This window comes from Crocuta crocuta, unplaced genomic scaffold, assembly GCF_008692635.1.
Source record: "Crocuta crocuta isolate KB4526 unplaced genomic scaffold, BGI_CrCroc_1.0 scaffold614, whole genome shotgun sequence".
Taxonomy (NCBI): Eukaryota; Metazoa; Chordata; class Mammalia; order Carnivora; family Hyaenidae; genus Crocuta; species Crocuta crocuta.
In genome coordinates, this window is record NW_027529673.1 from 108296 (window position 1) to 135835 (window position 27540).

At 38.7% G+C, this 27540-nt stretch overlaps 2 protein-coding genes across 3 annotated transcripts in view; both read right to left on the reverse strand.

Annotated features, from left to right (window-relative positions):
- Positions 1-524: 524 nt before the first annotated feature.
- LOC144230697 (tripartite motif-containing protein 64-like) lies at positions 525-6671 on the reverse strand. Its single transcript, XM_077763035.1, has 6 exons — positions 6258-6671; positions 5617-5712; positions 4217-4447; positions 3418-3440; positions 2135-2232; positions 525-1009 (listed from the first exon to the last, which is right to left on the reverse strand). Exons 1-6 carry the CDS (start codon positions 6669-6671, stop codon positions 525-527), a joined length of 1347 nt encoding a protein of 448 aa, XP_077619161.1.
- Positions 6672-19703: 13032 nt separating this feature from the next.
- Positions 19704-27540, reverse strand: part of FOLH1 (folate hydrolase 1) — a 56386-nt gene continuing 48549 nt past the window's right edge. For both annotated transcript variants that reach the window (XM_077763041.1, XM_077763040.1), the window contains 4 exons: positions 25822-26086; positions 25466-25547; positions 24429-24521; positions 19704-20834 (listed from right to left, as the gene is read on the reverse strand). In XM_077763041.1, the coding sequence (XP_077619167.1) occupies positions 20645-20834; positions 24429-24521; positions 25466-25547; positions 25822-26086 (630 nt within the window). In that variant the 3' untranslated portion in view covers positions 19704-20644. The remainder of the gene's footprint in view (positions 20835-24428; positions 24522-25465; positions 25548-25821; positions 26087-27540) is intronic.

The following is a 27540-nucleotide window of genomic DNA, read 5'->3' on the forward strand; positions in this document are numbered from 1 at the left end:
ATATTTTTTTATTTTTGAAAGCAAAAGAGAGGGGGAAGGGGCAGACAGAGATGAAGAGAGAGAGAACCCCAAGCAGTCTTTGCATTGTCAGCATGAAGCCCTGTGCGGGCCTCGATTTCACAAACCATTAGATTAAGACCTGAACCGAAATCAAGAGTTGGACGCTTAACCGACTGAGCCACCTAGATGCCTCTGAATTATGTATGTACTTTAGAGGAATGACTTTTACCATATGTAAATTTCATCTTACTAACAATGTTATTAAAGAAAGAAGAAAACGCATTGATTATATTCCAGAAAATGCTCCAAAATAAACAATTTTTATTAAAAGAAAATTCAATACACAAATTTGTACATTCAATAAAGTTATGCCATTTTATAAACCTACAAGGGTCCTGTTCCCTTAAGTCACAGTGTGCTTGAAGACCCGTATTATCCTGTTGCTTTACATGAAAAGGTTTCATGGCAGGAATTTCCTCAGAGACAGGAGTTCATCAAATAAATGCTCATAAAACTTGATTTTTTCAGAGGGAACCAAAGCAAAGGAAAGGCTTTAAAGGGAAAGAGAAGGTGGAAGGAAGGAAACTGTATATGAGGGAACTTTTGCAAACATCATAGAAGCTCACAGTTCCATTGTCGTAATCCAGAAATACTCCAATCTGACCCAGAGGCCTTTTCACATACTGAATTAAAGGCGGGGAGTTGGTGGAGAGACTATAATGATTGTTTATCTTCAAAGAAAACAGCAGAAATGCTGCCTCAGGATCACTCATGATATCAATATCACTGGTCAAGGAATCTTTACAGACTCCCAGGACCCAATTTGGGGAGCATGTGACATCCACCTCCCAGTAATGTTTACCAGAGGTGAAGACCTGAGGTCCCCATCTTGCAAAGCTTGCCACTCTCTCAGGCTCTCTGTACACACCAGGATGGGTGGCTCCAAGCGTCACACTTCCAGCAGTCTCAGAAACCCAACAGGTGGCTTCCTGACTGAGCACATTATCCACTGCAAAGAGAGACAAAAATGAGGTCAGCGAATGGTATTTCCATATACTGAGGGGCAAAGATTTTCTACCCTCCAATGACCTCTTCATTTCCCTTCCTTCAAGGAAATACAAAACAAAGAGAGTAAAGAGAGTTCAGATGGCTTTTCTATGAAGAGCAAGAGTTGTGACTGCCTCTATAGCACACAGAAACCCTTCAAATCATACAGAAAAAGGAAAAACAGCCAGATATACTGTGAACTGTGTGAAGCATTTATTTAATGTCAGGCTGGATAATTTATTTCAGGCCACACCTATTTTTTTTTCTTTACTTCAGAAAACTCTTCCTGTGTTATTTGTCTTTAATACTATTTAATAAATAAATAGCACTTAGCTACTATGTGGTTACTGACTGGCATATACCTGGTAGCTGTGACATTTTCAAATGTCAACAATTTGATAGAAATTTACATATGCCTAATTTAGAAGTTTCTGAAAAGAGTGTTCTGGCTTTACATGATCTGTTCAGTGCCTGGATTTAGTCGAATCCCAATTTTAGCCCTCTGCTGTCTAGACCTACTTTCTGGTGTTGGCCCACTATGTTTCAGCCCTGTTCACCCATCCCTTGCCTTTCAGTGGCTTTGAGATTGCTCTGACAACATTAAAATTATTCTGCCAATGAGAATTTTGGTCTTTCTCTGTCAAAGCTTTCTGATTTTATAAGTAATAAATGTTTTTTGTACCATCCATGACAAATGTACTTAGAATATGCAACAAAAACTACCAATGCCACATTTAAACTTTCAAGACTGGAGTAAACTGAATAAGCATACATATTGATTGTTACTCTGAGAACTAAATATTCTATCTCTTTGTAACTACATGACCAACCTGATTGCTCTCCTCTTGCTCTTTTTGTGTTAGATACAACTAAAAATATATATCTTGATTTGCATTTACAGTAAAGTATAAGTTGGCAAATTTAGTCTTGATCATTGTAATATGACTATTTAGAGAGAAAAGAGAATAACTTTGGAAAGTCGTATACTACCTTCATGTCAGAAAAAGAAAATTAAAAGAGAAAAGAGAATCATCCCCAAGAACCGCTAAAGAAATTGAGGCCTGATTGCCAAAGGGCTGATTCTTACCTCTGAAGTTGTTCAGTATATCCAGGATTCCTGTGATGCTATGACTAGTAAGCTCTGGAATTATGGGCTGTGGCTTCTGCATTGGTAACAATTCAGTCCTTTAAGGAATAACATCAGTTATACTTTTGGGCCAAAGGTCAATCGCACTACTGTTACAAAAGTAGCAATGTTTAATCTAAGAGTTTTCATCGGAATTCTCCCATTTTGGTTTGTTAGGTATACATTGTATTATATGCTCTTGGGGGCAGGAGAAACATTACTTTACCTTTTTTTCTGAATTTAGATTATATCAAACTCCAACTTCTCCATTCTTTTCAGATATTATTCCATTTCTAAAATTACTGAGGATAATTCCCTCCTTTTATTCCACCTCAGGTAAAGCAAAGATCCTGGGGTCTTACAGAGAGCACAAAGTTCAGGCAAAGCCTTTGGCATTTTACTCTGCAAGTAGTGACTAATGATATATTCAGTGTCTAAAAGGGGAGAGCCCAATGAGTCAGACAGCTTTGTTCTTTTCTGTCCAGCCAGAGAATCTATATTCAGCCTGGCAGCCCTGGTCCTGAGGGTCCACCCCCTCAGTGGGCACCAGGAAGCCATTTCCTGTGAGGTCCTGCCTACCGTGGGGTGTATATGGAATAGGCGAGGTCATTACTACAGCTGGGAACAAAATCACACCCCTCTCCTTTCCATTCTTGGGGAATCTCCTTCTTTCTTATCTTTTGCACCTCCAACCCTCTAGGGTAGGAACCCCTTCTGTTATGCCTTAAAAAATTCCTTCAGTAAGTTTTATTGTGGTGAGTCTAGAGAGGATTTGGGAGCAGTGAGTGGAACAGAGCCCAGAATGTCACATGGTTTTTAAGTATATTTGAATTCGTCCACACAAGGAGGAAACTGAGACTAAGGAGCAGAAGGTCTTCAGGCTTCTTTTAAAAGAAATACAAAGTTGCCACAGAGGGGCGCCTGGGTGGCTCACTTGGTTAAGCGTCTGATTCTTGGTTTCCACTCAGTTCGCCATCTCACAGATTGTGGCATCGAGCCCCACATTGGACTCTCAGCTGACAATGTGGAGCCTGCTTGGGATTCTCTCTCTCCCCCTTCTCTCTCTGTCCCTTGACTGCTTGTGTGCTCTCTCTCTCTTAAAAATAAATAAGCTTTAACAATAACACAACAACAACAAAAGTGGTCACAGAGAATGATGCTAAGAGCTCAAAACATGTCCATCTACTTTATCAATAAGAACAAGAGACTTGCTCAGCAATCAGAAGTCAATGGTGGAAACTCACCTGTTCAATACGCTTCCCAAGTCCTACAAGGAAAAAAACAAAAAGTGATGTTAATCATGAGAGTCTTGTTCTTTTGCTTCTTCTCCAGTATTCTTGTTTGTTTGTTTAAATAATGTATTTTTTCTCTTATTCCCTTCTAAGCAACAATCAGAGACTACCTTAATAATAGAACCTAAACTAAACCATGACAGGCTTCCTCAGGATATACTAAGGAAAGAAGGAGGTCAGAAAGAGGCTGTGCAACACCATCTAGGTTTCCACTGTCGCTCAGAGCCCAGTCTTATTCGCAAGAAGAGATCTGATCATTTACGACAACTAAAGCAAAGTAGAGAAATCACATTTAAAAAAAGGTTATAGAGTGCATTAAAACTGATTGCCACATTCTACAATTCTTGCCTGGGCATACAGCAAAATCTCAGTGTCTTCAGCAAGTTATTTCTGGGGGCTGGGGAACCAGAGTGGCAATGGATTAGGGGAACATACATTGAGAATCACTCCAACAAAGCTAGCCTTCCTCTGGTTACAGGGTTTTTCTGATTTTGGAACATTTATCCGTGTGATTAGTACTCCTGATTACACAGCAATAATTTTGCCCTAGGTTAGCTACTAGAAGAGAAAAAAATCACCCAAAGATGAGCAAGATATGAGGAAATAAATGGCTGGACAAATGGAATGATGGGAGTCAATGAGCATCACCAGCTGGCTGAGAGCAATGGTGTATGCGGTTAGCATTTCTACATCATGGCAGCGTTGCCCACAAAAGGATTCCTGGCTCTGAGGATGGACCCTCCCTGCTCACCTGGAGGAGCTCCAGGTCAGGCTTGTGGCACATCCCCATCAGCTCTCTGTACACTTTTTTCAAGCTTTCTTTCTGTTGGGTCATTCTGAATTCACTTTCCTTGAGTTGTTGGAAAATCTCCTTTGCCTCTCTCTCCAGTGTCTCCAGATGGAGTTGCTCCTCCTCAAAGAGAAATAGACGCATCTTCTGATACTGTGCCCTGATCATGACTTTCCTTAAGAGCACATATTCCTGAGGAGATGGTATGTGTAAATGGTTACAAAGACTTGCTCTCAACAGAAAACCTCAACCTTCAAATACTATTTCCTCAGTGTTATCGAGAAAGTACTTGACAAACTTTGTGCCTCACATCTCCAAATGTCTGGAGTATTTGCTAATCTTTTCTGTTCACCATTTCTCTATGTTCTTAGACTCCTTCCCTGTTCAAATCAAGCCCTCTAAGGGGTCCCAGACCCTCTTGCTGTGCTGCTCCATCACTTATTTCCTCTCTTACCTGAACTTCCTTTTCTTTTGTTCCTATGCCTGATTTTTCTAAATGTTTAAAGATATTTATATATACACCACGCTTTACAGATCTTTAAATTAAATTCTCTACTTTTCTCTTCAGTGCTACCCTATGCCTCTCCTCTTCTTCACAGCCAAATTTATTGCAGTGTTTTCTTTTTTTAAAGTTTGTTACTTATTTTAAGAGAAAGAGAAACAGAGAGAAAGTGCACTTATGAGCAGGGGAGGGGCAGAGAGAGAGAGAGAGAGGGAGAAAATCCCAAGCAGGCTCTGTGCCGTCAGCCTAGATTCTGATGCAGGGCTCAATCTTACAAACCATGAGATTATGACCTGAGCTAAAATCAGGAGTTGGATGCTTGGGGCACCTGGGTGGCTCAGTGGGTTGAGCATCTGACTTTGGACCAGGCCATGATCTCATGATTCGTGAGTTCTAGCCCCATGCCAGGCTCTGTGCTGACCGCTCAGAGCCTGGAGCCTGATTCAGATTCTGTGTCTCTCTCTCCCTTTGCCCCTCCCCAGCTCATGCTCTGTCTTTCTCTCTCTCTTAAATAAATAAATATTAAAAAAAGAAAAGTTGGACACTTAGCCAGCTGAGTCACCAGGTGCCCCATTGCAATGTTTTCTTAAACTCAGTGTCTGAGAGGCTTTATCCAAACCTGCAGGGCTGGACTAGGTATACCACCCATTCCCTGGGTATCCCATATACTAGCATTCTTTGCACTAGCTGTTATTGGCTAGAAGCCAATCACAGTATATCTGTGATTACTGATATATCATTTGAAACCATTACTTTTTCCTGGAAAAAAATGATCCTTTAACTGGCAGCTTAAATGTAGCCAAAAGTCTAAACCACCATTATGTCAGCCTACATAAAAACAGAACATTTTCATTCTTACTTCAAATGACTGGATTTTGCTAGTTTCTTGACTCAGATCATTTTGTATTTCTTGAGTCATGTTCCATAAAGAGCCCATTCTCTTCAGAAGTTTCTCCTGCAAAATAACCATGAGCTTTAGCAACACAGAAGATGGTATTATAGATTTCATCCCCTTATCAATGGGAAAAGTCAGTGTCTGTGAAAACAGTAATCTTGGGTTAGTATGGAGCTGCCAGATTTTTCCGCATTATCTAATTTGATTCCAATATTTATGATATCAGAGGTGATAGACGTGATAAAGATTTGAGGGTATCTATAGATACTACCGTTTTCTGAGAAACTGACATTCAGATTTTTACCTAACCTGGCCGTGAAGGTGTCAAGCTTGTATCCGAAGCCAATGTTCCTAGAAGTAGCCACTTCAGATTTGGACAATGTTTCTAAGGAAATTTCCCTTGCTAAAGGCTCACCATAGCTATGATCATGGCATCAAAATTGGCCAATAGCATTGCAAGTATGTACTTACATCTTGGTATTTATATTGAAAAAATCACCACCTTCACTATCTGTACTCACATCAACCTCATGGTCATTTTCCCCGCCTTTCTTCCTGGCTTAGAAGTCTGTAAGAGTTCAGCTTGCTCTAGAGCCATCACTTACCCTGTATTCCTCAGCAGCCCACTGTACCAGACTGTGGTGGTCATGGGCGACATGCTCCGGTGATGCAGAGCAGGGCCCGCAAAGCAGGCTCTTGTCAGTCTCACAGAAGAGCCCCTTTGCTTCCTTGTGTATCACACAGATTTGCTCCTTGCAGCTGTCGACGTGGTAAGGTCTGGCCCGTCTGGCGAGGGATGCCAGCCTCTTAAGTGTAATATTGGTTTTGAAGTCTGTCTTCTGTGAAATTCCCCTGCACTCAGGACAGGACATTAGGGTCTGGGCTTCCTCCCAGCAGAGGTGCAGACAGGGACGGCAAAAGCTGTGCCCACAGTCAATGGTGACTGGGTCTATGTAGTAATTCATACAAATGGAGCAGATGAGTTCATTCTGCAAGGCTTGCAAGGTGTCCAAATCCATATTTCTGCACTTTTTTTTTTAAAGAAAAAGAGAGAGAGAGAGAGAGAGAGAGAGAGAAGGTCATTCTTCTGTCCTGATTGGGGGAGGGGGGATGGGGATGGAGGGGGAAGCCCTTAGACAAAAGCTTGTCTGCTTGAGCTCTATCTAATCTACCTATTAATTTAACCCCAGGACAAACAGAGGCATGGTAAACATAGGTTGGGTTTATGCTATGCTACAAATGAGAAAATGGGATAAAAGTGTCTTTACCATATTTTAATTTCAAATCGACAGTGTTCTTGGGGCGCCTGGGTGGCTCAGTTGGTTAAGCATCAGACTTCGGCTCAGGTCATGATCTTGAAGTCTGTGAGTTTGAGCCCCACGTCAGGCTCTGTGCTGACAGCTCAGAGCCTGGAGCCTGCCTCAGATTCTGTGTTTCCCCCCCCTCACTCTGCCCCTCCCCCACTCACTATCTGTCTTGCTCTGTCTCTCAAAAATAAATAAATGTTAAATAGACAGTGTTCTCAATCAGAGCTCAACTACTGCCCATTAAAGACTGGGACAAGGGGTGAAAGTTAGGATGATTCCAGGGTTACATTTCTTAGCTCATTGGTGCAGAAGTCCATATAGAATCTCAATCTCTCCCTCTTTCTCTCTCTGTGCATGTGTTTCTCTCTCCGTGACTCCATTACTGTAACAGGCACACACTCCTATACAGACACTTCATCTCCATGCTAACAGCCTCCATGCATTCTGTCTCCAAACTAACTGGTGTACTTTTCTAAAGACAAATAAAATGGATAAGGTTTCATTTAAGTTTGTTTAATTTAAAAAAATTTTAATGTTTTTTTTTTTAATTTCTGAGAGAGAAGGAGAGACAGTGTGAGCAGGGGAGGGTCAGAGAGAGAGAGACATGGAATCCAAGACTGGCTCCAGGCTCTGGGCTAGCTGTCAGCACAGAGCCTGACGTGGGGCTTGAACCCAGGAACTGCGAGATCATGACCTGAGCCAAAGCCGAATCCGGACACTTTGTTTATCCTAAGTTTGTTTAATTTAATCCATGTTGACTTCAACTTTGACTCCTGCAACTGTAATCAGCTGAATTTGTGCTAACTTTAATAGCAAAACTCCTCCTTTCAGGAAGTAAAGTGTAGGGGCGCCTGGGTGGCTCAGTCGGTTAAGCGGCCAACTTCGGCTCAGGTCATGATCTCGCAGTTCATGATTTTGAGCCCTGCATCAGGCTCTGTGCTGATAGCTCAGAGCCTGGAGCCTGCTTTAGATTCTGTCTCCCTCCCTCTCTACCCCTCTCCTGCTCACTCTCTCACAAAAATAAATAAACATTAAGAATTTTTTTAAAAAGGAAATAAAGTGTAAAAATTATCTTTTATTTCTGGTTTGAAAAATAATTTTCGCAGAGTCAGTTCAGATCATCAGAGCATCTTCACATCTTGAGCTGGTTAATGTTCAAGTCACAGTGCTAATCAGCAACAATTAATCTTTTTTTTTTTTAACAAATTAAGAAGAGAATAAGCATTGGGATTTCCTTTCTGCACTAGAAAATACAGAGATGCAGTTAAGAGAAACACGATCAATTCATCTTTAATTTTGGTATTTCCCCATGGTGACCAATGCCATTTCTTGGGAGTCCTTACCAGTTGGTTAGAACCCTTTAAATCTGGTCTGCAAACTGAAGGTTTTAGGAGAGCAAATAGGACTTTTACAACAAGGGGTTTCTAATTAACTCAGCACACTAAACTTTCATGTTGATGGGTATAAAGACTATTACATACATACATTATGTTGAACATTTCAGGTGTTTACAAGTTCCAAAATTGCATAAAAACTGCATAAATCTCTAAGACATAAAAAAGTTTAGTAACACATAAGGTAATAGAGTAAAAAATAATCAGCTAAGCATCCGGCTTTGGCTCATGTCCTGATCTTGTAGTTCATGAGTTCAAGCCCCACATCAGGCTCTGTGCTGACAGCTTAGAGCTTGAAGCCTGCTCAGATTCTGTGTCTCCTTCTCTCTCTGCCCTTCCCCCAACTCACACTCTGTCTCTCTCTGTCTCAAAAATAAACATTAAAAAGTTTTTTCAAATAAAAAAGGAATAAAAAATAATCAACCTAATGTAGCAAATATTATTATATTACAAATGCTCTAGTTACACAGATCTTTTAAATATTGATGTCATTTAAAATAACTACGAAAGCTGTTTGTTTGGACAAGACCCAAGCAGGACAACAGCCAACTTGAAAGTATTTGTAGAAGAGAAAGTAGGAATGAAGATATTCACTGTAAACTCCATACTTACCAGAGTCTACTGAGTGGTCTCACCTCTAGAAGGTCTAGAAGCTCTGGAAGGCCGGGCGCTATCAGGGCCAGCGGGAACTCTCTGCTCTCTGAAGCCTGGCAGCTACAAAGTGAGCCAGTCTAACCCCAGAGAAGAAGTCCTCTCGGGACAGCTGTGCTTTTTATATGGTCCAGGTCACCTAAAGCCACGCCTACTTCTTGAGATTGGCTATTTTCTTTAGAAAGAATCGGAAATGGCTGATCAGGTAACACAGAAAGGTATAAAAATGGCTAATCAGATTTTACAGCATAAAGAAAACAACTCTTGAGAACTAATGCCCTAACAAAACCTGGACTTGTTTTGAACTTGCACAAGTTGTTCAAAAAGACATTTTAACCAAAGCAATTACTTCATTAAATGGTTTTTCATTCTATAAGCTTTGACCTCACAACTTTTTTTTCTTTTCAAGAAATATTTAAATTCTAATAGTTAGCATGTATGGTAAAATTGGTTTCAGGTGTAGAATTCAGTGTGATTCATCATTTACATACATCACACAGTGCTCATCACAACAAGTGCCCTCCTTAACGCCCATCACCTATCTAGCCCATCCCCTCTCACCTCCCTCCAGCAACCCTCAGTTTGTTCTCTATCTCTTATGATCTACTTCCCACCCCCACCTCTCTCTCTCTCTTTATTTTTCCTTCCCCTTTGTTCTTTTGTTTTGTTTCTTAAATCCCACATATGAGTGAAATCATGTAGTATTTTGTCTTTCTCTGACTTTGCTTAGTGTAATACATTCTAGCTCCATCCATGTCATTTCAAATGGCAAGATTTCATTCTTTTTGACTGACAACACATTTTTTAAATGTTTATTTATTTATTTTAAGAGAGAGAGCAAGAGCATGAGTGGGGGAGGGGTAGAGAGAGAGGGACAGAGAGAATCCCAAGCAGGCTCCACGCTCAGCATGGAGTCCCACATAGAGCTCTAGCTCATGACTACAAGATCATGACCTGAGCCGACATCAAGAGTCAGACACTGAACAGACTGAACTACCCAGGTGTCCCCAGAAATTTATATTTTAATCGAGGAATAATTGACATATAATACTGTCTCAGTTTCAAATGTTACAACATGATTTGATATTTGTATATATTGCAAAATGATCACTGCAATGTCTTGTTAATGTCCATCACTATACATAGTTACATAATTTTTGTCTCATGATGAGAACTTTTAAGATCTCTCTCCCCAACTTACAAATATGCAATACAGTATTATTAACTTTAGTTACTATGCTGTGCATGCTATAGAAAATTAATTATTATTTAAAAAAATTTTTTTAATGTTTATTCATTTGAGAGAGATAGAGCATAAGTGGGGAAGGGACAGAGAGAGAGGGAGACACAGAATCTGAAGCAGACTCCAGGCTCTGAGTTGTCAGCACAGAGCCTGATGCAGGGGTCAAACTCACAGAGGTGAGATCATGACCTGAGCTGAAGTCAGACGCCCAAACAACTGAGACACCCAGGTGCCCCTGTAGAAAATTATTTTTAACAGAGGTGCCATACTGCCTGTATTTTGTTGATGCCTACCACAGTTTAACAAATCACCAATGCTTGCCTATGGGTTGTCTCACTAAGTTATGTAATGCTTGGGAGATTAGCCCTATAATAAACATATGAAAATAATCTAAACTTGCTAGAAATTTTAAAAGTAAAAATTTAAATAAAAATCACCTTTTATAAACTCATACAGTGCAATACATGTTATTTTTCCTAGACAAACTAAAAGGCTAATATTTCAAGTTTTTGCTGCCTGCTTTAGCAGCATTTGATGGGAGGATCTTTTGTAATAGATAAAAAATAAACCAGATTACAAATCCTTGTTTTGTTTTTTTTTTTTTTAACACTTAAACCATGTACCAAGTTTTTGGTCCAAATTGTATAGGATAAGTTAAATTTATTCTATTAACCAATATGAGTGTATTTCTGTAAGCATAGTATGTTGAAATAAAGTTTTAAAAAGTAAAAAAATAAAATTCTCAGGGGCACCTGAGTGGCTCAGTCGGGTAAGCATCCAACTATGGCTCAGGTCACGATCTCATGATTGATGAGTTCAAACCCCTCATCAGGCTCTGTGCTGACATCTGAGAGTCTGGAGCCTACTTCACATTCTGTGTCTCCCTCTTTCTCTCTGCCTCTCTCTCTCTCTTTCAAAAATAAATAAACATTAATTTTTTTTTTTAATTATCAAATTGGGGAGTTCCTTGGTGGCTCAGTTGGTTAAGTGTCCAATTCTTGATTTTGGCTCAGGTCGTCATGTGGGGGTTTGTAAGTTTGAGCCCCACATCCGGCTCTGTGCTGACAGTGCAGAGCCCATTTGGGATTCTCTCTCTCTTTCTCTTTGCCCCTCCCCTGCCCTCTCTTTCTCTGTCTTTCTCACAAAATAAATAAATAAACTTAAAAATAAAATAAGATAGGGGCGCCCAGGTGGCTCAGTCAGATAAGTGTCCAACTTCGTCTCAGGTCATGATCTCACATTAAATTACATTAATTAATTTAATCAATAAACTTAATAAAAAAAGAAGAAAGAGAAATCTGCTGTGTACAACAGAAGAAGAAAACAAAGAGCAGCTGACTAACTTCTGACCTTCTTTCCCCCTCAACTTTATGTGGAAAGAACCCCTCCAAAAAACAAAAACATTGATCAAAAAAGCTTGAGTTCCCTGCTGTAGCCAACACTGAGCCTGCCAAAAAATCTATGACTCTGAGTTCATGACCTGAGCTGAAATCAGGAGTCAGATGCTTAACTGGCTGAGCCACCTAGGTGCCCCATTTAACAAGAACATAAGATAAAAGCATTATCAATGTTATCATGATGGTAATTTTTTAGGAAAAGTCAATTAGCCAGGCTTGTTGTTTTTTAAGACAGAACTCACTGGTGACTGTAACCGGGGATCCTAATGATCACAGTGAGGGTCTTTATTTTCTGGAGAATGTGGAGAAATGCATTTAATTGTTCGTATTTTTTTTTGTGGAATTTCCAAAGACGAGACACTTAAGATATTGTATTATACTCTTAATAGAATATTAGGTTATTGTAACTGTAAACACAAGTTCAAGTCTGTTTGCCTGGATTTACATAATCCGTTAATCCAAAAGGAAACATCAACAAACACCAGCTGGTGGTAGAGAATTAGCTCTGTTTGTCAATGTTATTTGATTTTATGTTTTCAAGCCCACATAGGTTGACTTCACATATGCTTTTCAGTGACTGTTCTAAACCTAAAATCGAACTAAAATAGGACTCTGGCATGAATCTTTTTTTAAAATAAACTTTACTTTTTAGAGCAACTTTAGGTTCACAGAAAAACTGAGGGGAAGGTGCAGAGATTTTCCATATACTCCCTGCCCCTACACATACATAACTTACCCCCGCTATCAACATCCCTCACCAGAGCTGTGCATTTGTTACAACTGATGAACCTGCAATGACACATCTTTGTTACCCATAGTCCATGGTTTACTCAAGAGTTCACTCTTGGTATTGTACATTCTATGGGTTTGGACATTTATAATAAAATGTATTCATCATTATGGTATCATACAGAGTAGTGTCACTGCCCTAAACATCCTCTGTGCTCCACCAGAATTCTCTATGTTGATCATCTTTTTTTTTTTTTTTTAATGTTTATTCATTTTTGAGAGAGAGCACGTAGCGGGGTGGGCAGGGAGAGAGGGCGACAGGATCTGAAGCTGGCTCTGTGCTGACCCATGAGCCAAGGTTGATGCTCCATTGACATAGCCACCCAGGCACCCCAAATCCTTTTTTTTTTTTTAATTTGGAGGACGTTTTCCTTAAAAGGCAATTAAAAATAAGTATTCTCTGACACAAATAAAAAGCTGTGAGTTCTGTCGAAATGTGTCCTTTAGATTGGAGAGGTTTATATGCATTTGGTATGTATGTTTTATTACAAAGAACTACATTTTTTGCTGTTTGTGAGCTTTTTTAAAGTCAAAAATACTTTGTTACAAAGCAAAGAACGGTCTGAATGACTTTGAAGATAACTACTATTCAACAGCAGAACCACGTTTGGGGACTGAGTTATAGGTACAGAACCGTGAATAAGATCACTGGATCAATCAGAATTCTGAAGTACAAATTAGTTGTGTAGTGCTTTAGACAAATCCCCAAATCACTGAGCAAAACAAATTTATAGATCATAAGTTTGTATTGGGCTAATGAACTGTTCTGAAGCATTAGCTACAACTATTACTACGAAAAATAAGAAAGACTCAAAACATTTTTAAAAGTTTATTTATTTTTGAGAGAGAGAGAGCACAAGCAAGGGAGGGGCAGAGAGAGGCCAAAGCAGGCTTCAGGTTCTGAGCTGTCAGCGCAGAGCCCGACACAAGCCCAGCTTGAACCTATAGATCATGACATTATGACATGAGTCAAAGTCAGAGGATTAACCAACTGATCCACCCAGATGCCCAAAGAGTCAAAGCATTTGTGATGAAATGGGTGGTTGAGAGGTGTGTCAGTAATCCTCTTAACTCCATGTAAACTTGCCATTTTATTGACCTCTTTGTTTCCTTCTGAATAATAGATGTATGTTAATCTTAAGGTTGTGGCTGAACTTCAAGAAGGGTAGAGGTTAAGACTTCCACAGTTTAGGTATGCAAATCCCACTACTTTGAGCCTTGGATTTACTTTCTTATCCTTATTCTTTTATTTCATTTTTTCTCTTAATCTAAACACACACACAGATATATACATACACACACACCCTCAGGGAGAAACGTGAAGATTAATTATTAATACTCAATTTACTGATCTATTTATTTAGTATTATTTTTTTAATTGTTATTTATTTTTGAGAGAGAGAGAGAGAGAGAAAGAGAGAGACTGAATGGGAGAGGGGCAGAGAGAGAGGGAGACACAGAATCAGAAGCAGGTTCCGGGCTCTGAGCTGTCAGCACAGAGCACGTGGGGTTTGAACTCAGGAACCGTGAGGTTGTGATCTAAGCTGAAGTGCTTAACTGACTTAGCCATACAAGTGCACCTCAACTTACTGATTTAAAAGAGCCTTTAAGTTAGTTATGGTAACACTTTGTTATATTCATTGCAAATATATTTCCCAGGATGCTGTTTTCATTTGGTTTACAGATCATTTACTTTGAGTTTTTTTTTCCAATTTTTAAGTTTAGTAGATCTAATCCATCTGGATAGTAAACCACACTCTTTTATGGTTGTATTCTCCATATGTCACTGCTTACTTCATCTCAGTCTATTTTGGCATTCAAATATATTTTGAATTGAATATAAATTGAACTGAATTTAAATTAATTTATTAAAATCTATTTTTTGGATTGAATACAAATTGAATTTAAATTAGTTGAAAATTTTACTGATCAGCACTGAATTTGATTTCTTTATTAATAGTCCCAAATTATTATTTTATTAATATTTATTTATTTTTGAGAGAGAGAGAGAGAGACAGACAGAGCACAAGTTGGGGAGGGGCAGACAGAGAGAGAGACAGAATCCACAGCAGGCTCCAGGTCTGAGCTGTCAACACAGAGCCTGCCGCCGGGCCCTAATCCATGAATCAGAAGATCATGACCCGAGCTGAGGTCAGAAGCTTAACTGACTGAGCCACCCAGGCACCCCATTAGCCCCAAAGTATTTACTGAAATGCCCAGAAGGATTTGATTTACTCAAGTAAATGTAGTGGATAGTGTATGAATTGAAATGTGAGAAATCATAGTAATAGGCCCTAATAATCAGAGATGGAATTCCACCTCTTTTGGACTTTTCAATAACCTTTCCAGCACTCCTGTATCCCTTGGGTAAATTCCTAGTAGTGCTGATGCATAATGGCATGGGCACCCCAATGTTTATATCATCAGTGCTTTCAACAATAGCCCAAGTATGGAAAGAGCTTAAATGTCCATCAGCTGATGAATGGACAAAGTAGATGTGGTTTATATATACAATGGAATACTACTTGGCAATGAGAAAGAATGAAATCATGCCATTTGCAGCAATGTGGATGGAACTGGAGGGTATTATGCTAAGTGAAATAAGTCAGTCAGAGAAAAACAGATATCATACGTTTTCATTCATATGTGGAACTTGAGAAACTTAGAAGACCATTGGGGAAGGGAAGGGGAAAAAACTAGTTACAAACAGAGAGGGAGGGAGGCAAACCATAAGGGACTTTTAAGTACAGAGAACAAACTGAGAGTAGTGGGGGTGATGGAGAGGGGAAATGGGTGATGGGCACTGAGGAAGGCACTTGGGATGAGCAGTGGGTGCTGTATGGAAGCCAATTTGGCGATAAATTGTATTTAAAAAAATAATCTTTCCAGTTTTCCAAAGCATGTATGCTTTATAAAATTTCATATCAGATGAATATATAAGGCATTAAACCTACGAATCAATATAACCATAGTGTAAGGTGGAGATATACACCTGAGACTAAAAAAGTAACTTTAGTATACATATTGACTTATTTTTCTATATATATGATTCCATTTTGATAGTTTACTTTTGAGCTATACAACCATTCTATGCCTCCTTATGCATACTTCCTTCTCCTCTTCCTTCTCCTAATGAAATCCATTATGGTTCTGAGATTGTCCCAGGAGATAAATGAGAAACAAAGGTCTTCACTGAGGAAGTCCATAAGAACACAGTTTATTTTTAAAGTTGATGCATTGTCTTTCCAATTTTATAAACCAGTGAAAATTGGCCTTAGTATGGTCATGAAATTGCTGTCCAAAATGTAAATAGCATCTTTATCGTTTCATGCCATTATAACTTGGTAAATGATATTACTTTGTCATTATTAAATATCCAGATCAATGTAAAATTTATTTGGTATATTTCTTTTGCACAAAGTTAGTTAATTCACCTCATTTAAATCAATTAATTAATTAATTTTAAATGTTTTATTTATTTCTGAGAGACAGAGAGAGAGACACCGTGAGCAGAGGAGGGTCACAGAGAGAGGGAGACACAGAATCTGAAGCAGGCTCCAGGCTCTGAGCTGGCTGTCAGCACAGAGCCCGATGCGGGGCTTGAAACCACTCAACACGGGGCGAACTCAGACACTTGACCGACTGAGCCACCCAGGCACCTCTTAATTATTTTTTAAAAGAACACTTTTTTTTAGTAGGCTCCACACCCAGCATAGAGCCCAATATGGGGCTTGAACTCATGACTGTGAGTTCAACACATGAGCTGAGATCAAGAGTCAGATACTTAACTGACCAAGCCACCCAGGCGCCCCTCACCTCATTCTTAAATCATACTCAACAAGAAATATGTAACTGCAATTTTGTGAAACACACCTTACAGCTATACTAGGTAGAAATAAACAATAAGCAAATTATAAGATGCATATAAAAGAATAAATAATAATTCAGAATTTTAGGCATGGAAGCTAGAAGAGGTGTCTTCTAATTCAACTGTATCATTGTCCAGAAGAAAGAAGAAAAAAAAAGTGATGTTCCTTACCATATTAAGAAATACTCTACTACTCCAATGACAATATTAAACATGTATTGATTACTAATTATATGCTGGGCATTGTTCTAAGTGCTTTGCATGTACCAGCTCTTTTAATCCTTACAGCAACCCTATAAAATATTTTTAACACCCATTTTACAGATTAAGAAACTTAAGAGAGCTTTAATAATTTGGCCATAGTCATATTCCAAGTGAAAGAAGAAGAGTTTGAACCCAGCAATCTGTCTCCCAAAGCTGTGCTTCTGTCCCTGTACAACCTCCAGTTAATGACATTTACATTAAATGTGTTATTAGCCAAAATATGTTTTTAAGACATGCAACTACACAAAATGTTTTGGGGGGATGCTTACTGCACGTTTACAACTTGACTGAAAGTTCACATAACTTTCAGACTATGTGGGTTTTTATTCACTTTTTAGAATGGTGGTGTTCACCTTGTCCCAAGGCCTAGGCATCACCTACAGTATTGGTCTGACTGTGTATCCCTGACATCAATAAAAGCCTTAGTATGTTCAATCAAATCCCATTACAAGGCATTGCTGAAATCCTAGTGCTGAGTACACCGCTTTCCAGCCCCACTATTTGCCAGACACATCATCTTTCAGGCATAGGTCCCTATGCCCACTACTGACGATTCACAAATGCGTGGTTGCAGCAGACTGCATCCTGGTAGAGGGACCATAGCCATGGTAATGATCAAGACTTGTCCCTAAGGACTGGTAGAGGTAAAGGTAGCAGGGAATGGGTGAACATGCTGGAAGTCTTTGCAGAAGAGATGAAATGTGAAAGATAAGAGGGAAGTCTTGTCTATTCTGAGGGTGAAGGTCTACATGGCATAGGTGTAATGAGAAATAGTTCAGGTTGTGATCTCTTGCTGTGTTAGTGCTCTTCCAATCCACCTATACCTAGGCCAGAATGCTTCCTAAAATGTAAATCTTAACATATATCTCCCCTGTTTAACATTACCATATGGCTTTTTAAAAAAGGTTTTATTTATTTTTGAGAGAGTGAAAGTAGGGGAGGGGCAGAGAAAGGGGGCAGAAAATCTGAAGCAGGCTCTGTACTGACAGCAGCGAGCCTGATGTGGGGCTTGAACTTAGAAACTACGAGATGATGACCTGAGCCAAAGTCATATGCTCAACCAACTGAGCCACTCAGGTAGCTTTCCTTTTTAAACAAGAAAATAGTAACAGTCCTTAGTGTATCTTCCCAAGCCTTACATGATCTGATGCTAAGCATATAGACACACTCCTTGGATTCTAATAACACTAAATTCTTTGTATTTCTCTAACCTGCCAATCTTTCTTATTTCTATTCTCTTGTGTAATATGATCACTTTGCCATTGGGAACATAGGCAAATAAAACCACTTCAAACAGTTTCACAGTAAAAATTGAAAATGTACACATTTTACAACCCAGACATTTCATTTATAAATAGATGCTGTCTGAAAAGATGTTTCTGTATATTTGTATATTTGCATCTGGAGACATGTTTATAGGAGCAAAAGATAGAAAACATTTTAAATTCCCACCAGGAGAAAAATGAACAAATACATTGTGTTCTGTGTCAGCTATCCAATTTATTGCTTCTCTGCTCCAAACTTACTCTTCATTGCCTGCTCTTTGTAAATATATCTGGATCCTTTAAATTTTTTTTCTGTGCTGAGAGGCATGATGTTAAAGTTGGTCAGTAGAAGGCATTCTAGAGACCTTGCAGGAAGGGGCTTTCCCTCTTGGTTCCCATGTGCTCATCTGGCAGTCTTCTGCAAGCAAATGACTTCAGGATGTGGCTCATATAGCACACATGGCTTCACCGGTGCTGCCATCATGTGGTGCCCTGTCCTGTGGTCCAGTCTGCTCCTCTAGCACTTGCTTCTAGTCATTCATGGTGGCCAGAACACAGTAGCCAGAAGCTTCTTCTAAAACCACCTGTGATTGGTCTGCTAGTGAAGTGCCTCTGGCAAGACAGTTCCCTATAATCAGCCTCCCACAGTGGCAGAGAGTGCAAGTTTCTGGAGAGTTTCACAAGTTCTGCGAGCTCAGCCCCATGGTGACTTCTCTGCTGTTCGGTAAGGCCTGTGGGGTGGGGGAAGTTCATTAGCTGCTCCATCTCAGCCCTAGGGATAATGACTGTTCCTTGTGTCTGCTACACTTATGTTCTTTAAAGTTCCCTTTACCTTTTACTAGACAGTATCTCCTTACAGCAATGTTGTTATAACTAATCATCCTTTTATAAAAATTTTATTTAAATCCCAAGTTAGTTAACATATAATGTAATAATGATTTCAGGAGTAGAATTTAATGATTCATCACTTAGATATAACACCCAGTGCTCATCCCAAGTACCCTCCTTAATGTCCATCACCCATTTAGCCCATCCCCCCACCCAACACCCCTCCAGCAACCCTCAGTTTGTTCTCTGTATTTAAGATTCTTATGGTTTGCCTCCCTCTCTCTTTTTATCTTATATTTCCTTCCCTTCCCCTATGTCCACCTATCTTGTTTCCTAAATTCCACATAGGAATTAAATCATATGATACTTATTTTTTTGTCTGACTGACTTGTTTTGCTTAACATAACACACTCTACTTCCATCCATGTTGTTGCAAATGGCGGTTCATTCTTTTTGATCACTGAGTAATATTCCATCCCATGGACATTTGGGCTCTTTCCATAATTTGGTTATTGTTAATGCTGCTATAAACATTGGGGTGCATGTGCCCCTTTGAATCAGCATTTTTGTGTCCTTTGGACAAATACTTAGTAGTGCAGTTTCTGGGTCCTAGGGTAGTCCTATTTTTAATTTTTTGAGGCATCTCTACACTGTTTTCCAGAGTGGCTGCACCCGTTTGCATTCCCACCAACAGTGTAAGAGGGCTCCCATTCCTCCATATCCTCACCAACATCTGTTTTCTGAATTGTTAATTTTAGCCATTCTGATAGGTATGAGGTGGTATCTCATTGTACTTTTGATTTATATTTCCCTGATGGTGGGTATTGTTCAACATCTTATCACGTGTCTGTTTAAAAAATCAGTCTTTATATTAATTTTCCCTGTTTGTGTTACTATGTGGTTTCCTTGTGTAAACTGGACCCTGACTGATAAATGTTGCATTCATGCAAGTCCATTGGTCTACGTCAGTGAACTACAGCCACAATGACACATGTGTGGATGCACCTTCAAAGGTGAACAAAAAAATCAAGTCTTAGAAAATACATACACAGTATGATTTTATTTATAAACAATTAAAAAATACACAAAGCCAAAACACATAAGGGTTATACCATGTGTGGTATAATTATGAATAACAGAAAAAACTCACATAAGATTCAAGAAAGTATCTCCGGCAGAAGTTGAAGGCATACTGGTCAGTGCACATGGGGGACTCAAAGATATTGGTAATGCTCCTTTTCTTAATCTGACTATTTGTGGTGGGCAGTTCTACAAAGGTTCATTTCTTTATTATTTTTCACTATACATATGTTACATATACCCTTTGATATAAATAAAATAATTGCTAATTTAACAAAAGTAATTATCCTTTCTGGTACAGAGTGACTATGTTTACCAGCAGTGTGATTAGATCAGAGCTGCTCACCTAGTATACTAAAATAGTGCTCTCTCAGCCCTGCGTGGCCAGTGGAGCCAACACCAGTGTTGAATTAGACTTGAATCTCTGATAATGTCACATAGGTGTTTTAATATAGTAGGCATTGCCTTAATTTTAACACTTAGTTCAAACTCAGAATAACCTTATATTATTATTTTTATCTATTTATTTTGAGAGAGAGAGAGCAAGTCGGGGAGAGGCAGAGAGATGGAGAGAGGGAATCCCAGGCAGGCTCTGCGCTGTCAGCACAAAGTGAGGCATGGGGCTCGAGCTCACAAACCATGAGATCATGACCTGAGCCGAAGTCGGACCCTTAACTGACTGAGCCACCCAGGTGCCCCTAACCTTCTATTATTATAGAATAAAAGTGGTCCATCTTTCTTTTTTTGATCATAGGGAGAAGAAGAAAGAATGCTAAGATGTATGTGTATGTATATGTATGTACAAATACATTTATATAGCTTTATGTTTTAATTTATCAATACACCATCATGATTCCTTCTGAGTGATGTACCTACATATTCAGTACGGGTTCTCTGGAAAACCACCTAGGCTACTTCTCTCAGGGTCCCTGCTGCAGCTTGCACTGTGAAGGCTGAAATTGCGATTTGTCTCTTCACTTCCCCCCAGGCCTTGGAAGGATCCGTTTTGCTTTCAATATCAAACAGAGCATCATAGATTCCTGGGAACGACTCCCCTGCATACTTGTTGTGACTGCTTGGAGCATAGACGACATGCCTGTTGATAAAGACAGTGTGCTATCTATCAGTTGTCCAAATGATACACACAAGAGAAAAACAGGAGTGCTCTACAAACGCTGGACTGCACAATTCTAATTTTATGATATGAATAAGCCACTCATCAGTCAAACTTCCAAGTTTAGTCATCTCCAAAGACCAGTCTATGAAGTATGTATTAATTAATTATGTTTTGACATTTTGTTTACATTTTTATTTAAATTCAAGTTAGTTAACATGCAGTGTTATTATTCAGGGGAATAATGTAGTGAGTAACTCAACAATTCTATACATTACTCAGTACTCATCGTGATACATGTCCTCTTAATCCCCTTCACCTACTTCACCCACTCCCAACCCTCCCTTCTGTTAACCATCAGTTTGCTCTCTATAGTTAAGAGTCTAGGGGCACCTGGTTGGCCCAGTTGGTTAAGCATCCTACTCCTGACTTCCACTCAGGATATCATGAGATTTCTCCGTGTCTATGAGATCAAGCCCTGTGTTGAGCCCTGCACTGACAGCCTCCTTGGTATTCTCTTTCTCCCTCTCTCTGCCCCTACTCCGCTTAAGCTCACTCTCTCAAAAATAAATAAATAAACTTTAAAAGAAAAGAGTCTGGGGGTGCCTGGGTGGCTTAGTCGGTTAAGCGTCCGACTTTCGCTTGGGTCATGATCTCGCGGTTTGTGGGTTCGAGCCCCACGTCGGGCTCTGTGCTGACTGCCAGCTCAGAGCCTGGAGCCTGTTTCAGTCTGTGACTCCCTCTCTCTCTGACCCTCCCCTGCTCATGCTGTCTCTCTCTCCTAGAAATAAATAAAAGATTTAAAAAAAATTTTAAAAGAAAAGAGTCTGATTCCTGTTTTGCCTCTCTCTTTTTTCCCTATGCACATTTGTTTTGTTATTAAATTCCACATGAGTGAAATTATATGGCATTTGTCTTTCTCTGATGGACTTATTTCACTTTGCATAATATTTTCTAGCTCCATCCACATTATACCAAATGGCAAGATTTCATTCTCTTTTTTTTGATGTTTATTTATTTTTGAGAAAGAGAGGGAGAGAGAGAGAAATGGAGCACAAGCGGGCAGGGTCAGAAAGAGAGGGAGACACAGAATCTGAAGCAGGCTCCAGACTCTGAGCTGTCAGCACAGAGCCCAATGCAGAGCTTAAACTCACGGACTGTTGAGATCATGACCTGTGTCAAAGTCAGACGCTTAACTGACTGAGTTACCGAGGCAGCCTGAGATTTCATTCTTTTTTATGGCTGAGTAGTATTCCATTGTATATACATAACACTTCTTTATTTATTCATCAGTTGATAGACATTTGGGCTGTTTTCATAGTTTGCCTACTGTAGATAATGCTGCTATAAATACTGAGATGCATGTATACCTTTGAATTAGTTTTTTTTTTTTTTATTCTTTGGGTAAATACGTAGTAGTGCGTTTACTGGATTGTAGGGTAGTTCTATTTTTAACTTTTTGAGGAAACTCCATACTGTTGTCCAGAGTGACTGTACCAGTTTGCATTCCTGTCAAAAATGTAAGAGGGTTCCCTTTTCCCCACATCCTCACCAACACCTATTTCTTGCATTGTTGATTTTAGCCATTCTGACAAGTGTGAGGTGATATCTCATTTTAGTTTTTATTTGCATTTTTTTGATGATCAGTGATGTTGCGCATTTTTTTTTTTTACTTCTTTTTAAAACATGTTTATGTATTTGGTTTTGAGAGAGAAAGAGAGTGGGAATGCACAAACTGTGAGATCATGATGTGAGTGGAAATCAAGAGTTAGACACTTAGCCAACTGAGCCACCCAGGTGCCCTGAGCATCTTTTCATGTGTTTTTTGTCCATCTGTATGTCTCCTTTGGAAAAATGTCTACTCATGTCTTCTGTCCATTCTAATCGGATTATAAAGTTGTTTATATATCTTGGATACAAAACCTTTATCTAATTATGTTTTGACTTTAAACAGATGACTTTACATGGTTCATAGCAACAAAAATAACAGGAGCCATAATAGCTTGGCACCTACTATGGATCATGCCTGATATTGAATAATTTGCGTATAATTTTTCTAACCCTTGAAAATAAACTCTACAAAGTTGACTTTAGTATTTCCAAAAGGAAGAAATTGAGATATGAGAGATTAAGTGGTCAGGCTCAAGTTACATTGCAAATAAGTACTGACCTTTCACTATCCCACTTTACCCCCTGAAATGTAGCACAGTGGTGATTATTAAAGTCCTATTCATGACCTGCCAACCTACTACTGTGTTTTTCTCTTTAAAAAAGATGACACACTAACATGTTAGAATGCCTACCTTAAATTATGAAGAATTATTAAAAACAACGTTGTTAAATTTAACATGACCTAGGGAGAAGGTGATGTTTTATTGAAAGACCTATGTCAGGGTGCCTGAGTGGCTCAGTAGGTAAAGCATCCAACTCTTGGTTTTGGCTCAGGTCATATTCTCACAGTTTCATGAGCTCGAGTCCCACATTGGGCTCTATGCAGCTGGCAGCACAGAGCCTGCTTGGAATTCTCTCTCTCTTCCTCTCTCTCTGCCTCTCCCCTACTCATATTGCCTCTGCCTGTCTCAAAATAAATTAAAAAAAAAAGCTTAAAGAAAAGAAAAGACAAGACCTATGCTAGTTCATGTAATAGTCCATGAAGGGAAGGCTAAGTTCCCAAGCACAGAGGTAAAGAAGGAAAGAGGCACAATCATACTGCCATTGGGAAACCAGTCACCATATTTAGATCATGCTCAGTTCTGATCCTTTAATAATCCATAAACAGAAAGGTGGGGCTATTTCTTGCTAGTCAGTGATCTAATTCATTCTGCAGCTTTTAGTAGGATCAATCTAATGTTTGCCACTGATGTTTATCAGAAATAATTACAATTATCAAGAATTAGCAAAAAAAATGTGAACATTAGGAGAGTAAATAAATATATATTTATTACATTTCACATATATTTATTATGTCTTATATAGATACATAAACACAAATATATTTAAAATGAGAGAGGGGCTGGGGCGCCTGGGTGGCTTAGTCGGTTAAGCGTCCGACTTTCGCTTAGGTCATGATCTCGCGGTTTGTGGGTTCGAGCCCCGCGTCGGGCTCTGTGCTGACTGCCAGCTCAGAGCCTGGAGCCTGTTTCAGTCTGTGACTCCCTCTCTCTCTGACCCTCCCCTGCTCACGCTGTCTCTCTCTCTCTCCTAGAAATAAATAAAACATTAAAAAAAAAATTAAAAAAAAATAAAATAAAATGAGAAAGGGGCTAAAATTATCTAAATCAGTATACAAGCATAAACTAACTGATGGAATTAGGGAGATTTTTACTTCCCACTTGTGACTTTGTGAATCTTCTAAATTTCCTACAATGAACATATATTTTTTTATAATCAGAGGTAAAAATATTAAAAAGAAAGTTATGTAACCATCATATTACATTATATGAGGAAATAATATATTTATCATTTGCTATATATATTTTAAATTTTCTCTTTGCCTGAAAGAAATCAGCTATATTTTTCCACAATGCAAAAACTAAGACAGAATGATATAGTCAAGAGTCATATTTGTATCCTCACCTATGGAAAGGCCTGTCTGGTAATCCTAAAGGATCAATAAATGCTCGTTCCAAAAACATCAGTTGATCATTCATAATTCTCAATGATATTGGGCTAAAAAAGAAAATGAATACAGTTGTCACTTCATGAAAATGTGCACACTACACAGAAAACTGAAAATTCAGAACAAAACAGGAATGCCTGGGTAGCTCAGTAAATTAAGCATCCAACTACTGATTTCAGCTCAGGTCACAATCTCACCATTCATGAGATAGAGGTCCACATCAGGTTCTGTGTTGATGACACAGAGCCTGCTTGGGATTCTCTCTCTCCCCTCTCCTGTGCCCCTCCCTGGCTCACACTCTCTGTCTCTCAAAATAAGTAAATAAACTTAAAAAAATTTAATAAAATTTAGAACAAAACTAAACACAATATATCCTAAATTCCTATGATATGCAAATTAAGAATAGCATACACACTTACATTTAAAGAAACCTATAAAATACTATTCTCCTGGAGCTTGTAAAAGCACATAAAGTTATACTTGCCAATTGAAAAGATGACAGAAATTTTTACTTATCTTGAAGTAATAATGAATTGACAAACCTCGGTATTTAAAAATAGGTAAGACTTTTTTCATCTTGTATCCTAGGAATCTACTCAAAGCAGTCATTTCAATATTGAATGGGATAGCTCATGGAGAGAAGGATAAGTTTCCAAGCAAAGAAGTAAAAAAGGATAGTCTATTAATGTTAATGTAAGGTGTCTGGAATATTATACATATTTTACCAAATGACAGCTAATGTTTATATTGTTATTAAAGATAAACCATCATGAACACAAGAAATGTTGTTTATTCTTTTAACAAGATTTGAATGCCTGCTGTTATCAATTATCAGATACTTCCTGCTTTCATAGAATTCATATTCCAAAGGGGGAGTGTGTTATTGTAGTAAGAATGATTGGATATCATTGAAAATGTATCCAGTTTTGAATAGTTGAACAAGGTTATTAAATTGTATCTATTATATGCATAACTTAAAAAATGTAGAACATACTTATTTTTGTTCACGTCTTGAAGTCTCTCACTGAACTTAGAAGCAATTTCTGTAAAATTCTTCACAGCAGAAAAAAGTGAATCTGAAATAGAAATCAGGACCTAATGGCATTGTTGTATGGCTTACGCAAAGGGAACAATATAGGAAGCTGTCTTCTTTTGCATTCTACACCATATTTATATTTAAATATTACAAGATGAGCGTCAATGAAAGCGAAAACACTTTACAGACATAAAGAATGTATCTGATCCCATGGAATGGCAATAATCAATAAATGGACTAAAGTAGGTCATTGTATTTTAGAGATTAAATAAAACCCACAGATAATGAATTCTGAAAGAGGAAGTGCAGCATACCAAATGACACACTGTACATTTTCATTTCTTGTGGATGTTTCATTGAAATATTGTAGATTTTGTCAGCATAGTTTCTTAAAACTGTAGCATAATCTTGACAGTCAAATGGGAGCACTATGGAATCGGCTAGTTCAAATACCATCCCTCCTCGAACCTGGGCCACAGTGAGGTGATATTTAAAAGTTGGATCATAAAACTTCTCTACCAATTCATATGTTTCGTAGACACTGTGATACAGTGGATAGCTCCTGAATTTGTTTGTTGCCTACAAAAAAAAAAAAAAAGCCCACAAAATATTTCTCTTGTAAGATAGCTTATAATAAAATGCATGGTATCACATTTACTATTAATATTAGTAAAACTGTTTTGGTCAGTAATGAGTAAAGAAAAGTATTTCAGTGCCTTAATAAAGCCACTTACTAAAAGGTTAGCATTATAATATTAAAACACACCCCAGGTTTTTACTAATTAAAAAATATGTGTGGGGTGCCTGGGTGACTCAGTTAGTTAAGTGTCCGACTTCAGCACGGTTCATCGTTCAAGCCCCATATCAGGGTCTGTGCTAACAGCTCAGAGCCTGGAGCCTGCTTCAGATTCTGTGTCTCCCTCTCTCTGCCCCTCCTCCACTCACTCTCTGTCTTTCTCAAAAATAAACATAAAAAAAACCTTTTTAATAAAAAATGTGTATGTAACATAAATGATAGCATAAACATTATTTGGAAAGACCTAACAGTCTTGCCTTCAAGAACACAGGATATGTGAAAGTGTTGTTGAAACGAAGACAAGATTAATGTTGCATTTCAGTACAAATAATTTAAGAAGACAGAGAATTGGTAGAGGCAAGTAAATAAGTATTATATAATGTCATATAGGGCAATGCTGCAAATTGTTAATGACTGAAATTCCATGAACAGATAATTCTCTGACAAGCAATGTGCAGAAGTGTGAAAACTCCACATAGCGAATTCAGTAATGGATCCAGAGTCTCACTCAGGAGAGAGAAGGAATGCTCAGACATAGGTAAGAAAATACACAAGAGGCAAGAGGCAAGGACTTTTCCAACTTTGAATTGCTGATTTATGCTTTTGCCTGCTTTATTTAGCTGCTTATTATTTTAGTTGCTCCTTTTTTTACTGAAATAGAAGAGCACTTTATACAGCAGTGTGTTGAAGAGGCTAAGACTCTAAAATTGGAGAGTTTGAGTCCAGGTTTTAGGACCTATTACCAAATAACTTCTGAGTGTTTATTAACCCAAAGATTATTAGTCTTTCTTTTTTTATATATACATATATAATGTTTTATTTATTTCTAGGAGAGAGAGAGAGAGAGAGACAGCGTGAGCAGGGGAGGGTCAGAGAGAGAAGGAGTCACAGACTGAAACAGGCTCCAGGCTCTGAGCTGGCAGTCAGCACAGAGCCCGACGCGGGGCCGGAACCCACGAACCGCGAGATCATGACCTAAGCGAAAGTCGGACGTTTAACCGACTAAGCCACCCAGGCGCCCCGATTAGTCTTTCTTTACTGTAGTTTTCTCACAGGTAAAATGTAGATAATATTAACATCTACTCTCATCACCACCCCCATCGAACCTTTCCTAACTTCCTACCCCAAAGGCCAGATTAAAGATTTCCTGTCTGGGGAGAATAGTCCAAGAGAAAAGACCTATAGATTCTCAGAGTTGTTGCCTTCCCATGATGCAACCAGAATAGGCATTCTCGAT

Excerpts from the sequence above, each read along its gene's own strand:
- LOC144230697 (XM_077763035.1), bottom strand. The coding sequence starts at position 6,671 with ATGGATTTGGACACCTTGCAAGCCTTGCAGAATGAACTCATCTGCTCC. Across the intron at positions 4,448-5,616 it reads GCAAAATCCAGTCATTTGAA|GAATATGTGCTCTTAAGGAA; the intron begins GTAAGAATGAAA and ends CCATCTCCTCAG. Across the intron at positions 2,233-3,417 it reads TTGGGAAGCGTATTGAACAG|GACTGAATTGTTACCAATGC; the intron begins GTGAGTTTCCAC and ends TATTCCTTAAAG.